Genomic DNA, 14478 nt, shown 5'->3' with positions numbered 1-14478 from the left:
AATAGTTCATTTCAACTGTGAAATTAGGCTACTGTCTAAGACCAAGACATGAAAATGTCTAGACCAGAGAGACATTTCATGTCTTTAACTTCTGGTTGTTTTTATTAATTCTCTTATATTCTGCTTTTACGAGTCCTGGTTGGACCCTTCCTTAAGATGTAGAAGTCAAGATTACCATTAAAACACTGAAGTAGGGTAGAGTGTCTATCAAGAAATGTAAACCAATCAAATGGGTATCTTACGGCTTCCCAGCATTTCATGTAAGCAGAAGACCCCAGAGGTACCTAGGAATACTGCTTTTTTAGGAAGTTCACAGTACAAGTATGTTTTCCTGGTCTCTCCCTCTTAATGCCTTCTCCTCTGTAACATATTTTCACATAGAACATTTAGTTTGGCACTTAAAGAGACAAGACTATTTTGGTGGGATTTTCTTCTTTTAGTTTTGATCACCTAATTAATTCATTTATAAAAAGTCATTTATATACTTATTTTAGGCCGGGTGCAGTGGTTCACGCCTGTAATCCCAGCACTTCGGGAGGCCGAGGTGGATGAATCCCTTGAGGTCAGGAGTTCGAGACCAGCCTGACCACCATGGCAAAACCCCATCTCTATTAAAGATACAAAACTTAGCTGGATGTGGTGGTGCATGCCTGTAATCCCAGCTATTTAGGAGGCTGAGGCAGGAGAAGCACTTAAACCTGGAAGGCGGAGGTTGCAGTGAGCCGAGATTGTGCCACCACATTCCAGCCTGGTCAACGAAGAAGACTCTGTCTCAAAAATAAAAAATAGGCTGGGCACAGTGGCTCACACCTGTAATCCTAGCACTTTGGAAGGCTAAGGCAGGTGGATTGCCTGAGCTCAGGAGTTCGAGACCAGCCTGGGCAACATGGTGAAACCCCATCCCTACTAAACTACAAAAAATTAGCCGGGCATGGCGGCGTGCACCTGTAATCCCAGCTACTCGGGAGGCTGAGACGAGAATCACTTGAACCCAGGAGGCGGAGGTTGCAGTGAGTCGAGATCACACCATTGCTCTCCAGCCCGGGTGGCAGAGCAAGACTCCGTCTCAAAAAAAAAAAAAAAAAAAAAAGAAATTAAATAAATAAATATACTTATTTTAAATCCTTCTTTTAGATTAGTCTTTCAAAGTAGTAGTATAAGTGAGTTTGTATTTCTCTTGTATTTTAAATTATTTAACATTTGAACCATGGATGTCACCACTAGATTTACTTTGATGAGTAAATGATGCCAAAGCTCTTGAGGTTTAGGGTAACTATGGCCATATTTTCACAAAATCATAAACGGACAGAATTATTTTTCTCTATACTGCTACTAGCCATGTGTTAAATGAGAAAATCAGCTCGAATGGGTGAATGAACTCTCTCTGGGTGAAATACCGGAGGGGGGTAAACCTTGTTAAGAAATTTATGCATACTGTTATTTCAGATCATATCTGTTTACTGCTGTTAATGCTTTTTATTGTCTTCACAAAACAGACTCAGACGAAAAAGAGCATTTTTTTCCCCGTTCTAGCATGTATATGAATTTAAGGAAGGGGATGGGGCTGGGAAGAATTCAGAAATAATTAGGCAAGAACTATTAAGAAAATGCTCAACTAAGCATTAACTTGTTTAAACAACTATCGAGACCTTTTATAGCTTTTTTATTATTTGTTTTGGAGTGGGCAGTGGAATACGACAAAATTTTTACATGTGCTCTTCAGCAAGGGACTTGGAAATACTTATGTATGTGCATTATCTCAGAGTACCCTTCTCATTTAAAATGAGGGGACGTGTTCTTTTTCCTCGTTTTCCTAATGGGAGGCTTGAGACCCAAAGAGGCAAGTGGCTGGACCAGTGAGATAGCATGGAGCTGGAATGGTCATTTTTTGACTCAGATTTGGCATTGGTTCTCTAAGGATGAGTGGTATTGCTGTGTACATTCTAGGAAAGTTGTCCGTATTGGTAGAGCCAGTACACATGCTCCCTAGTTTTTTAAGCATTTAATTTGGCATCTCCTTTTGTCATCATTGTAGGAGCTGTTTAGAATGTCATCAAGAATTGCTGACTAAATAGTCACTACTACTTTGAGTGAAAATTCAGTGCTTTCACATCACTCTGGCAAGATTAAGGAGAGCTTAAGAATTTCTGGTGAACCACCAATAAAGCCCTTTATGTCTAGATTGTTGAAATTACGTTCCTGTGCTTGACTTTTTTTTTTTTTTTTCCCTGAGCGGTAGTAAGCATTTGGATATCACTTAAATGCCTCCAGAGTCTAGTTCCACTCTAGCACTGAGCAGCTGAGCACAATAGAAAGTTGGCTTTAGTTTTCCCTTTCGTATTCTTTTTTTAATCAGGGAGTGTTATGGTTCTGGTTTATAAGACATTCTTGTTATACTTTGGCTGTATAATAAATCTTTGCTCTTAAATAACAGACTATGCTCATTGCAGTATAGAAACATACTTGTTTTGATATCAGTGATTCAAGTTGATTGTTTCTAAAATATCTTGACATTTTTTTCCAGTCCATCCTCTCAGGATGGAAACATATATTGTCCCCATCAGCTATTACATTAGGCATTCCACATACATGTATTCAGTATACAAGGTTGTTTTGGAGTATTTTGCCAGTAATGTATTTCCATTTTCTCAGATGGAGAAACAAGGGTATCCTGGTCTTTTCTAAGCTTCACAGCCCAGTTATTATGAGACCCTGGGCTATTCATGCAATTCTGTCTTGTAGTCTCGGTGTTTTATAACATGAGAATGATTAACTTTAGCCGTAGATAATCAGAAAGTTATTTGCTGTTCTCAGGTCAGTGGAGAGATCTTTCCCCAAATACTGAGAGTATTGATCTGCTTGCTCTAGACACAGTGTGAAAGACTGGGTCAGTGGTGGTGCTTGGTAGAGCACAGGCAGATCTTTTCAGATTTTCATAGAAAAAGCAGGGATAAAATGTTGGGATCAGTAAAGGAAAGGATAACAGTCCCCACTTTTTATATCTGCTGGTTTCGAGAATTGGATATGTTTGAAGCATCTACACACTTACTTGGAGTGGGTAGGCTCTCTCTCTGGTTGTGTCAACTCTTATGGCTTCTCTTGGTGAAGATGGCCAGCCTGGGAGCAGTGAGCCCTCTTCCTTATCATTAGGTAAGTTCATGGACTTCAGTGACCAGTGTGGTTATTCTGTTTGTTAATCCAAATTAAATTACCTTTCTAAGAAACAAGTGCATATGAATACAGCTTTGGTTTTTTGTCCTCTTGTTGAGAAGTTTGCTAAGCTCATAAAGCTGATCGTTTCTAAAAGGCTTTTGATCTTGTATTTTCTGATGACAGTTTGTTGTTCGGAAAGATTTCTTTTCACTTCTTACATTTAGGTGTAATTTCACCTTCGTACTGAAATTCACAGCTTTCTGAGGTATTGAGCATAATCACATTTTACCCAAACCCTCCCCTGTTGGCACGTCAGTCAGTGAGACCTCAGCCTGGATAGGTGGCTCAGTCATCAGAACTCCCCAGCGCGAACAATGTCGTAATTACATTAACCAAATGTGACTGACATTTTGTGAGTTTATCTGTCTTCATTAAACTTGTTCACCTTCTCTGAAACCCTTCATGCTGCACGCTAGCACGGAGCAGCCGTATCCCTCGACCCAGCATGAGTCAGGGGTGCAGCCGCGATACCAGCCGTGAGAGCAGCCGAGATACAAGCCCTGCTCGGGGCTTTCCTCCACTTGGTGAGTACACGTAGGTGCTGGCTGAGGAGCAAAGAGTTCCTTTCCCTGCTTGTCCGAGACACTGCTAGGCGGAATGACCTGCTTTTCCTCCTCTACTGTCCTTGTGATCCTTTCTTCTTTCTTTCCTCTTCCTTAGTTACCCCTTGTTGTCCCCCTCTGCATGCTTGAATTTTGGCAACTTCAAATTTTTATATACTAGAGGAAAAAAACACCACTTCACTCTGTACTGTTGTCATTGTGACCACTTGCTCTTGGGCAAGCCCATCCATGTGGTAATTTCTAACCTAAGGCAAAACTCAGCTGAAGTTAGTTGCTGCTTAAAAGTAAAGTTAATCCAAAGTTTATTCTTAATCATTGAATTTTTACAATTTATCTTTAATTTTACTACAGATCAGTCTATATGTAATTTAATTCAAAGAACGAACAAAAGTACAATTGCGATAATGTTTAGAAAAGTAAAGTGAGTTTTCTTTTTAGAGTTAGTAGTCCTGCCGTCTCTAAAATGGACACATAATAAACCCTTTTTAGTTAGTATAAACTGTCGATCCCCAAAAGACATCTGTCAACACATACTTTTGTGAAAAGGAATATTTTGTATTCTTCAATAATTATTTTTGGCTGCTGGCCATGTTAAGTGCTGTACAGATGTCCATTTTCCTCTTGATAAGCATAAACGTAGAAATCATTTTATAATAATTAGACGTAGACCTGAAATTATCTGTGGATCTGTGGACTCCAGCAGTCTGTTAATTTTAACTATGTATTTATGTAACTGGTCTTTTGAAAACTATACATGCCACTACGAAAGAGGGATGTTAAATCAAAAGCATAAGGTCTTAATATTTGCCTCTACCTAGCCCCTTCTAATGTTATTCACTTCTTCTGATCTTTTTTCCCTAATCAGTGTCGGTAATCAAAATCTAGATGTATTTCTTTATGACCCATTGTCCTTTATGAAATTCTGAAAAAGAACAGGTAACCAGATGCCGAAGCCCTGCTAGATGGTCCCTGTGATTTAGCGAGGCAATACCTGTTGTGAGGTGTTCCACCTTGTTAGCATGAGCCCTTGAGTGGGGCAGCTTACCTATTGCATGTCACCTATTCCACAGCAGTCTGAAGCATTACAGCAGAATTCTCAATAATCAGAGGTGGCAATGATTTTTTTTTTTTTTTTCTGAATGAACTGGTGATTTTTCCTTTTAAATTAAGGCTGTATATCTTTGCATCCTTGCTCACTATTTGACCTTCTGAACAACCTATTATGAGTAAAATTCAATCCTTTATTGGTTATTTTGTCTCTTAGAAGCAATTCAGTGTTTTCGTTTCAAATATGTACTGTTATTTTTGATACTGTCCGTGGAAGCATCCTTTGGAATCTGGCATGTGGAGCAGGCAAGGTGTGCTGAATTCTTGAGATCCTAATTGAACTCTGAGTGGTTGAGTGAATCTGGTCTGTTTTGTACATTGTTTGATTAAATGGATCTGCTTAGCTGTCTTGGTGACAACCCAGAATGTTGAAATGTGTAATTGCCACTACCAAGGCAGAAGGTGTGGGTCCTCACAAGCTCTAGCATCAGCATGTCTTCTGTTGTGGTCAGGGCAATAGTTAAGGTCTTCGAGCTAAAATTTTTGTATCATGCTTTTCCCCACCTTGGGTTAAACCTAACCCTAAAACTTATGTCCAGCAAGAACAACAGCATTGCTCATGTGTACACACACCGTTTGGAGCAGTCAGCAGGCATAATGCCTTGTGGTCCCTGTTCATCCTCTGGGACAGGTATTATCATCATCAGAGTCTTAGGGAGAATAACCCACTTTCTCAAGATCATGCAGCTAAATGGTGGAGCCAGGGTTTGAATTCAGGTTGGACTTCAAGCCTGCCTCATTTGGAAGTAGTTTGGATAATTCAGTGTCTTTCATCTGTTTCTCGAAAATATATTAAATGCTTGTTCTGAGGCTTCTTGGGGTGGGGGGTTAGAAGATGTTTCTGAGTCATTTATTTCCAGGCTTGGGGTTAGGACCTGGGAACTCAAAGAAATATCCCAGAAGGTTGTTGTCCTCAGGGGAGCTTACTACACATCCTCTGAAGGTTCCTTCTTTAGCTCATTCATTTTAATAATCTCTTCCCACCCTTTTTGGAAATTAGTGAGATTGTGTGTCAGTGCTTCTTTGAATCCACTTATGTAGCCAGCTCTTTAACAACAACAACAACAACAACAACAAAAAGAATGAAAGTACTTATATTCTAGTGAATATATATTTTTAAGTTTGCATTTTTATTGTTTTGGACCATTTTGATGGTATGAATATATATGGTTATGGTGATAATTTTTGATTAAGGGAAATTAAGGGCTCTAGGGCTGCTGTAAATTAGGCTTTCACATAAGTGGGTCTACCTTGGATTCCAGTGTTGGGTGTTAACTTGTGAATGTGACAGAGGACTCATGGCATGACAGATTTTTTTTAGAATATTCTGTTGAAACTGAACTAAAGGACCACTTTATAAGGAACCTACATATCAGGTACTGCTTAAAAACTATTTCAGTCTGAACTATCAAGATAGTGATGTGCTTGTACAAAAATGTATAGTTTGCTTCAGTCTTAAGATATTTTACCAACTTCCTTATTTAGGGAAAGTGATAACTTTATAATATTCTCTGCCAATTTAGTTTTAATTTTTGTGAATCTTGAGAAAGGGATATTTTCCTTTTTTTGCAAGCTGGTAAAAATTGCCAGGTAATCTTTGCTATTTAATACCACATGTACCATAGAGATGCACATTTCATAAAGTAACATGGACCTTAAAAATTATATTGAAGAATTTGAGGTATTGATATTTTATGACTGAATGTGAGAGCGTTAACATGTACAGAATACTCTAGTAGTACGGATAAAATGTAGCACTGCTCAGTATTATTTTGTTAAACCTATAAATTTTCTGTGGTATAATCACTGTGAATTTTTCAGAGTAATGAATGGAAGCATATTATCTTTTGTTTTTCCTGAGGTTAAGGAAAAGCCATATGTTGCATGAAACTGTAGTCAATAAGTTAATGTTTTGAACCAAGTCTTTATTTCATAATTATTTCTGAAAGTTGTTTTCTATCCACATGAGGACAGAATTTAGCATGTATTTCCCTCAGGTTGATGAAGTAATATGCTCATTAAGAATACTTGTTAATAAAATGGTACTATAATGTCAGATTGTAAATTGGAGGTTGCTCTTAACTGTTACTGCCACCACCAGCACCGCCCAACACTACTAACCAATGTTTAAGTTGCTTTATAATCTCTTTTAATCCACTCAGTAACTCCCAAGAGGTAGGTACCATTAACCATTATTAGCACCATTTTACAAACAAGATACTGAGACACAGATAGATTTAGTACTTTGCCCAAGGTCAGTCCTATGGCTAGTTGTGATCCAACGAGCATTTACAATTGCATTACTGAGCTGGTACTCATAACCAGTGTACTGTAACTGCCTCTCCAAGGAAGATCGTTGAACTTAATACAGCTAAATTCAAACAATTACACAAGTACTAATAATTAGGATATGGCCAGGCGTGGTGGCTCACACCTGTAATCCCAGCACTTTGGAAGGCTAGGGCGGGAAGACTGCTTGAGCCCAGAAGTTTGAGACCAGCCAGGCAACATAGGGAGACCTCGTCTCTACAAAAAAAACAAAGCCGAATGTGGTGGCACATCCCTGTAGTCCCTGCTACTTGGGAGGCTTAGGCAGGCGGATCTGCTTGAGCCTGGGGAATCAGGGCTGCAGAGAGCCATTATTGTGCCATTGCACTTCAGCCTGGGCAACAGAGTGAGACCTTGTCTCAAAACAATAGTAATAATAATAATTAGGATATTCATGCAACAGAACAACAAACATTTTGACTGGGGAAAATGGAATTCCAACTGTTGAACCCCCTTCCTGTGATTTTATTTTATTTCCATTGAAGTAACATTATGAACTTCTATGCTTGTTTTTGGTGCATGGTTGCATATGCATCACATGCTGATAAAACATCTCGTGAGCTGAGTTAACAATCCGTCTTACTGCCGTTCTGCTCTGGGATGTAGACGGTGCTCTGTGACTCCTGCTGTTCTTCATGTTGCATATGTCCATACTGGCTGATAGAGGCTTCATGGCGTGAATATAACCCTGGAGTCCGAGTTGGTTGATGCATACTTAGTTTGGAGCACCTTTAAGAGCGCCTTTGTTGTGCCTGTGTGTTTAATAGCTGTGTGAGAGCCAGCTGGCCACTGTGAAGTTTGGGGATTGGCACTTGCTGTCCATTCATGTCCAGCACCATTTCTTCTCGTGAGAAAACATGGCCTTGTTGGTAGCAGTCTCTGCATTTCCTCTGGACTGTGGCATTTTCTGTCTCTGGTACTTCTGTGTTAATCCTGTGGGTGTTGCCATTCCTTTTACCTGCAGCCTCTCGACGTCATTCCAGGTCCACTAGTGCTCTCTCCACTGCTGAATCTGTTGGGCAGTCAGGTGAACAAGTGCTAACTGCATGACTTGGCTTCTTCATATGTTCTAGTTTCACACCCATGTTAACATTTGTTTTCATCTGTGTTGGCTAGCACTTGGCATGTATGCACCTCATATTTTTTCCCCAATGTGCTTTAATTTTTTTAAGTTATTGAATGTTTATAGTTCTGTTAATAGGCTGTAGATGCTTTATAGCCTGTTTGACAACATCGTTTCTCCAGTGTTCATATTTACATTAAAACAACAGGGAAGTAATTCCCTCCCTGCCACTCTGTCCCCAGGAAAATAACCAAAATTGGGTATTATTTAGGGTTCCTGTGGGGCAAGGGGGCATGGATATCATCCAACAGATTCTTTCCCTTCCAAAGTCTTTACTCTGAATAAACTGTCAAATATTAATGCTAGTTATTGATGTCAAGTTCACATTTTTAAGGTACCATTTAGTTAACAGCGCTGCAAATTATAGCATACATAATTTCATATGTATGAAAATAAGTGTATTGTTCTCAAAGTTTTATGGAAAAACAAGATCAGGATTCAGGTAATCAAGTCAGGCCAGAGGTATCCTTTGCAGCCTGCAAACCCCAAACCTGCTCTCTCAGCTCTGTTTAGCAATACTCAACATCCACTGGTTAGCCACAGTGGCAAAAAGTTAAGCATACAGTAATACATCAATTTGTTAGATTTAACTGCCACTATTTTTATATGCTAACAGTCCCTAATGACTACAATTTTCTCAATTGAGTAAGGCATAATCTATGAATTTTCAGACCATTGATGGTAACAATTGTTACCAATTCACCGAGTCTGGTATTTTCTCTTTTCTTGCTCTAAATGAAGCCCCCTTTGCTTTTTTTGTTTGTTTGTTTTTGTTTTTTGTTTTTGAAACAGGGTCTCACTCTCTTGCCCAGGCTTGGAGTGTAGTAGCGTGATCTTGGGTCACTGCAACCTCTGCTACCTGGGCTCAAGCGATCCTCCCACCTCAGCCCCCCAAGTAGCTGGGACTACAGGTGCGTGCCACCATACCCAGCTAGTTTTTGTTGTTTTTTGTAGAGACGGGATTTCACTGTGTTGCCCAGGCTGGTCTCAAAACTCCTGGGCTCAAGCGATTTACCCACCTTGGCCTCCCAAAGTGCTGGGATTACAGGCAAAGTCGCCATGCCCAGCCTCCTGTATATTCTGATTATGTACATTTCCTGAAGATTAGGGGCCAGACTGAGAGCACAGTCATGGGTATTCATCTCTTGGAAAAATCAGACTTCATAATAGTATCAGAGCCTTGAGAATATGGAACAGACTTTGCTCTGGCGAAAACATAAAGCTTATAGTTTTGCTTAGATCCAGATAAACATTTCCCCTTAAGATTTGAAATTCAAATTGTCTGTGATATATATCAAATGATCTATAGTCACTCTGTATGGCAAAGCTGAATGCATCTTGGAAGCACAGAATAATTGCATTGTTCTTATAGTTTTAATTTTGTATCTGAAAAAATCTGTATATTCCCTGGAGCAAGAATTGCTGGCATGAGATTTTTTTTTTTATTTTTATTAGACTTCGTTTTATTTAAGTTTATGCTGGGTAATTTTTTAATGGCTTATAATTGAATTACTTTCATTCTGTTACTCATAAGTCTCCTACTATCTACCCTTTTTTAATGAAAAAAAAAACTTGAACAAAGATCATCTGTAAAACTGTGTGCATAGTAAATCTCACATTTACACTTGTTTCATATTTCAACTGATAAATATAGATAAATGTAATTTTTAATGGCCTTTTTTAGTTTATATGGCACATTACCTTTTAAACATAATGGTTAAGATGACAGTTGGAAAGACCAGCAAATGCATTAAAAAAGGGGATAGTATAACATACAGTTTTTGTTTCTTTTTAAAAAATTCATGACTGTATAACTATTGATTAGCAGTGTTTAAATTTTTCTCCCTTTCAGTGGTGGTGGAAGGTATAATGTTTTGAAATTGACATTTTTAAAAAGCTAAATAACAATTCACTTTTTAAGTTCACCAGTTTTGTAGGCACTGTCTTGTTGCATATCTAAAATTTTAAATACATTGTTTTATAGGAAAGATCAATTCATGTAAAATAGATATTAGCTTCCCTTTTATTCTAGATGCTTCCAGAATATAGCTAACATAGAGATTTTCGTTGTCCAAACGAAGTCTTATTTGTTAACACAGAAAATATTTTATCTTAACATTTTTCTTCCAAAGGTTTTTATACATTAGACTTTTAAATAAGAAATTTTTTACTGGTAGATAATGTACAACACACTTAATGAAGATACGACTTACACTGCCTTTCTCCTAGTATAGTTTTAATCTCCAGCCCTTCCTAAGGAAGGTTGGTCAGCTGATTTAATGGGACTTTAAAAAGTGAGTTTTCATTTCCATGATCACAAGTAAGCTTAAAATAGTTGTTTGAACTACTAAATTTGTTTTAAATTCTTTGGATTCTTTCTATTATTTGTTTATCTGTATAAAAATTGCCATTCTAAATTATTTGAGGAACCCAGGTAAAACTTATACTAATATTATCTAAATTTTTAATATTCTTCAGTGAAAGTGCTAGATTTTTTTAGTGATTATTAAATAATTTTAATAAATTGATTTTTAAGTAATTTTTGTTGACACAGGCATCGTGACGAACAAGTATCTAAAATTAAATGAGCTTAGCAATAGTTAAACAGAAGTGACACTAATAAAAAGTTGCACAGAAATCAATTTAATACATTTGTTTCAAATTTTAAGTTTTTACCACACATTGCATTAGAACTCTTATGAAACCATGAAGCTTTCTAATTAGTTTGACCAAACATCAATGCCGCTTGCCCCTACAGGGAAAGCTAAATAGATTAAAAGACTCAACTCATAGCCTAGCTCCCTTTTATAATAAGTTCCCGCTTCCCTCTCATATCTCAGAAACTTTTCAATAATAAAATACCATGTTTGAACAATTTCGAGTGACAGTGCTTTGTGGCATGATAGCATTAAATGTGAACAGCTTAACCTCTACCACTGGTAAACAAGTCAAGTGTAGTTAAAATTGGCTAGAGACTTTTCAGTACTTCTGTCTACTTGGTGGGAAGAGGCAGTAGTCCTTGCAAGGAATTTAAATAATTTGAATTAAAGTGACACATCTTTTGCTTTTGTTTTTTAAATAGATCGGTTTGGGCTTGGCCAGCCAGGAAGAATACCTGGTTCTGTGAATGCCATGAGAGTTCTGAGCACAAGTACAGATCTTGAAGCTGCTGTTGCTGATGCTTTGGTAAGAGGCACAGTATGTATGTACACAGTCTTTTTGAAATACTCATCTGCATTTCTCTCTGTCCTAACAGGAAATTGCCCCCAAATCAGGTTATGAATTCATCTTTGAAACTCTTTAAAATTGTGTTAATGTTGGGTAAATTTATATTGTTATTGTTTGCTCCTTAAACTTTTACCTCTGCACACATATAAGTGAAAATGGACTTTACAGAAAATATTAACGTCAAGTATTTCTTATCTGTGCTCTTCAGTATCAAGGAGCTTTTGATGACCCTGGACTTCTCAGATGTCATTGGGCTTCTTTTTTTCTTTTTAACCATGTTTTTTTTTCTGGCATTTCCTTTTTTCCATTCTGTTGCTTCTGTTGCTTTACAGACTTTGATGGCATAACCTAGACATATTATAATAATAGGTAATAGAGTTTGAGGTTTGAAAATCTTGCATTTATTCTATTATCTTGTCTGTTTGATTTTATGTTGTTTTTCTTAAATCTTTGAGGATGTGAAGCAATGGTGGAATATGTTTTTGCATCATTATAGTGTAATATCTGAAAAACATAAATGATCATGGATCCTTTAATTTTTTTGGTTATACCAAAAAGTTCCTTAGTAGAATCAGCTTGTGGTCAGATTGCTTTTTAAAGATGCATTTCAGCTAGTCACACAGTCTCTTGCATATTCTGGTTTATGTGCTCAGCATTTGAAATGGATATTCTTTAGAACTGTCTGATCACTGGCCTTGCTCTTGCTGTTTTAAGATTTATTCTCTTGTAAGGGAAAAAAGTATGTAATATCCTGCTTTCAGACTCTGAAGTTTTTAATCCAGCCATGTTTTGTCAGATCAACATTTTATAGTTTATGGCTATGGTGATTCCAGTTTTCATTCCTTCTTGTCTTGCCCTCATTTATTCCTGCTCAGTCAGGTTCTTTGACAAGTGTCTGTGAGCAGTTTGCTGCTCTCCTAATCCTTTTCCTGTAGGCAAGCTGCCTGGCCACCTGTATTCCTCAACCTTATGTATAGAAAGACTTTTTTCTGGCAGGTGCTAGAGTTCAGGGTAACTGCTCTAACCATGGCTTTAGGAGTCAAGAGCTGGAACAGAATTATCTGAGGCTGTTTGTCCTTCCAAGTTGCAGCATTTAGAATCTGTATCTTATTTGTTCAGAGACCCTGAGAAGTGGAGGTCAAAGGGGTGGGAAATGATGGATGTGAAACCCTTAGTTGAGACTTCCACTTAAGGCAGGGAAATTTCTTAGTTCTTTAAAGAACTGCATAAGGGACTGTGTGTAAAGTTCTAGGAGGCGGAATAGGACTTGAGAGTTTGAGCTTTGGCTTAACTTGACTTGAGCTTTTCTCTGAGCTCTAGCTCCCATTAGATTCATGCTGCCCTTGTTACTTTTTCTCCAAACTGTTTAGTCTCTCCAAGTGACCTGCTTCTGAAGAGAAAACACAGAAATGGTACAGAATCTTTGCCTCGCTGAATAGACACCACGGCGCCAGACAGAATGTCTCAGAGGAATAGATAGTAGAATTAATGGTGACCTTGGAGATTTGCCTCACTGATATGGGAAAAGTTTTAGCAAAGAATTACAGCAAGTTACCAGAAGGTCTTCTGAGACGTGGAGGAGGGTTAGGAAATGCCATTTTGAAAGCATTCTTTATTATTATTAGCTTGATATGAAACGCTTGCTAACCTGTATTTTTGGTTTGCTAAGATATGTTTTGCTGTACACTTTTGTTGCAAGAACAATCCCTACATATGCTTCTGACATAATTCTCTATGCTTTTTCCCCATCCTTCAATATTTTCCTGCCTACAGCTGTTAGGAGACTCCAGGAGCAAGGTACCAGTGCTTTAACTTTTGTTTTACAACTTTATTTCTTCTGTTGCAAGTATATTTCTTTTAGAAGCTAGTGAAAACCAAAAAATGTAGTATAGAAATTCTGATCTGAAATATGATTTTGTTGAATCATAACAGTGATTCACCATCATTGTTGTCTTTATTCATGGTGGAGTCAGCCACCTTTCATGTACATCTGTTTTAGTATTTATTTTGAATGTCAAGCTCTGCTCCTTCGCCTAGTAGTGTTTCATTTTATTAACTCAGTTTGTGCCTATTCTTACGTCGTCATGATTTCATGAATGGATTTATCAACATTTTTCTTATTTTAGGAATCTGGATTTTGTGTGACCATGTAATTTATTATCCAAACAAAAATGCTTTTGAGATTAAAGGGGGGATGCTATCAATAATTATGACAATAGGCTTAAGGCAGAACAGTCCTGAGCAAGTTGGATTAACAATAATACGCCATGTTATTAAAGAAGTATATTTGTATGGTTTAAGCCAATAGCTATTTGTTTTGTTTTTATCAATTTTGTATAGTTGCTGCTATATCATATTTGTGGGTGTAACAGTTTTGTATTCAGGGTCAGAGAAGTGAAAAAAGTGGGTATTATAGTCTACTTTCAAAGCAGCCTATTTGTGTTTCAAAACCCTAAGTCTTTAATAAAAGTGGCCAGGAGTTCAAAACCAGCCTGGGCAACAGAGGGAGATGACTTAGAAATCCTTTTACGTGGGCTGCTTCTGCCATTGACATTTCAAATTCTGACGTTTTTAGGAAACATAAATATTCACACAAGTTTACCCATAGACTGTGCTCAAGATATATTGCTTTTGACTAGGGAGGGGCTGTTGGCTGCACGTATTTGCATTGTGCCAGGTGCCCAGCTGAAATATTTAACATATAATTTCATTTAATCTTCACAACAAGCCTGTATGATAGGTTTAATTATTGTTGTCTTAAAGATGGGGAAACTGAAGCAAAAGGCCTAGGAGGCTTTCAGAAGTCATGCAGCCCAGTCAGTGTTGGCACCAAGGTTGTGATCTGTCTGTCTTCCTGTAAAGTCTGCGCACTTTACTAGAGGCCATACTCTTTCCCCTCTACTACAGAGTGCTTTG

The 14478-nt window shown here is 37.8% G+C and overlaps 1 protein-coding gene across 11 annotated transcripts in view; it reads left to right on the top strand.

Moving 5' to 3' along the window:
• Positions 1–14478, top strand: part of CLASP1 (cytoplasmic linker associated protein 1) — a 302429-nt gene that overhangs the window by 217916 nt on the left and 70035 nt on the right. For 6 of the 11 annotated variants that reach the window (XM_055380547.2, XM_055380541.2, XM_055380549.2 and 3 more), the window contains 2 exons: positions 11417–11520; positions 13336–13359. In XM_055380547.2, coding sequence (XP_055236522.1) covers positions 11417–11520; positions 13336–13359 — 128 coding nt within the window. Of the gene's footprint in view, positions 1–3629; positions 3738–8175; positions 8239–11416; positions 11521–13335; positions 13360–14478 lie in introns of all 11 variants that reach the window. The other 5 variants (XM_055380544.2, XM_055380545.2, XM_055380542.2 and 2 more) reach the window with 3 other exon arrangements.

The sequence above is a fragment of the Gorilla gorilla genome, chromosome 11, assembly GCF_029281585.2.
Source record: "Gorilla gorilla gorilla isolate KB3781 chromosome 11, NHGRI_mGorGor1-v2.1_pri, whole genome shotgun sequence".
NCBI classification, from domain to species: domain Eukaryota; kingdom Metazoa; phylum Chordata; class Mammalia; order Primates; family Hominidae; genus Gorilla; species Gorilla gorilla.
Note: the sequence above shows the minus strand (reverse complement) of the source record. Positions and strands in the feature narration are given on the sequence as shown.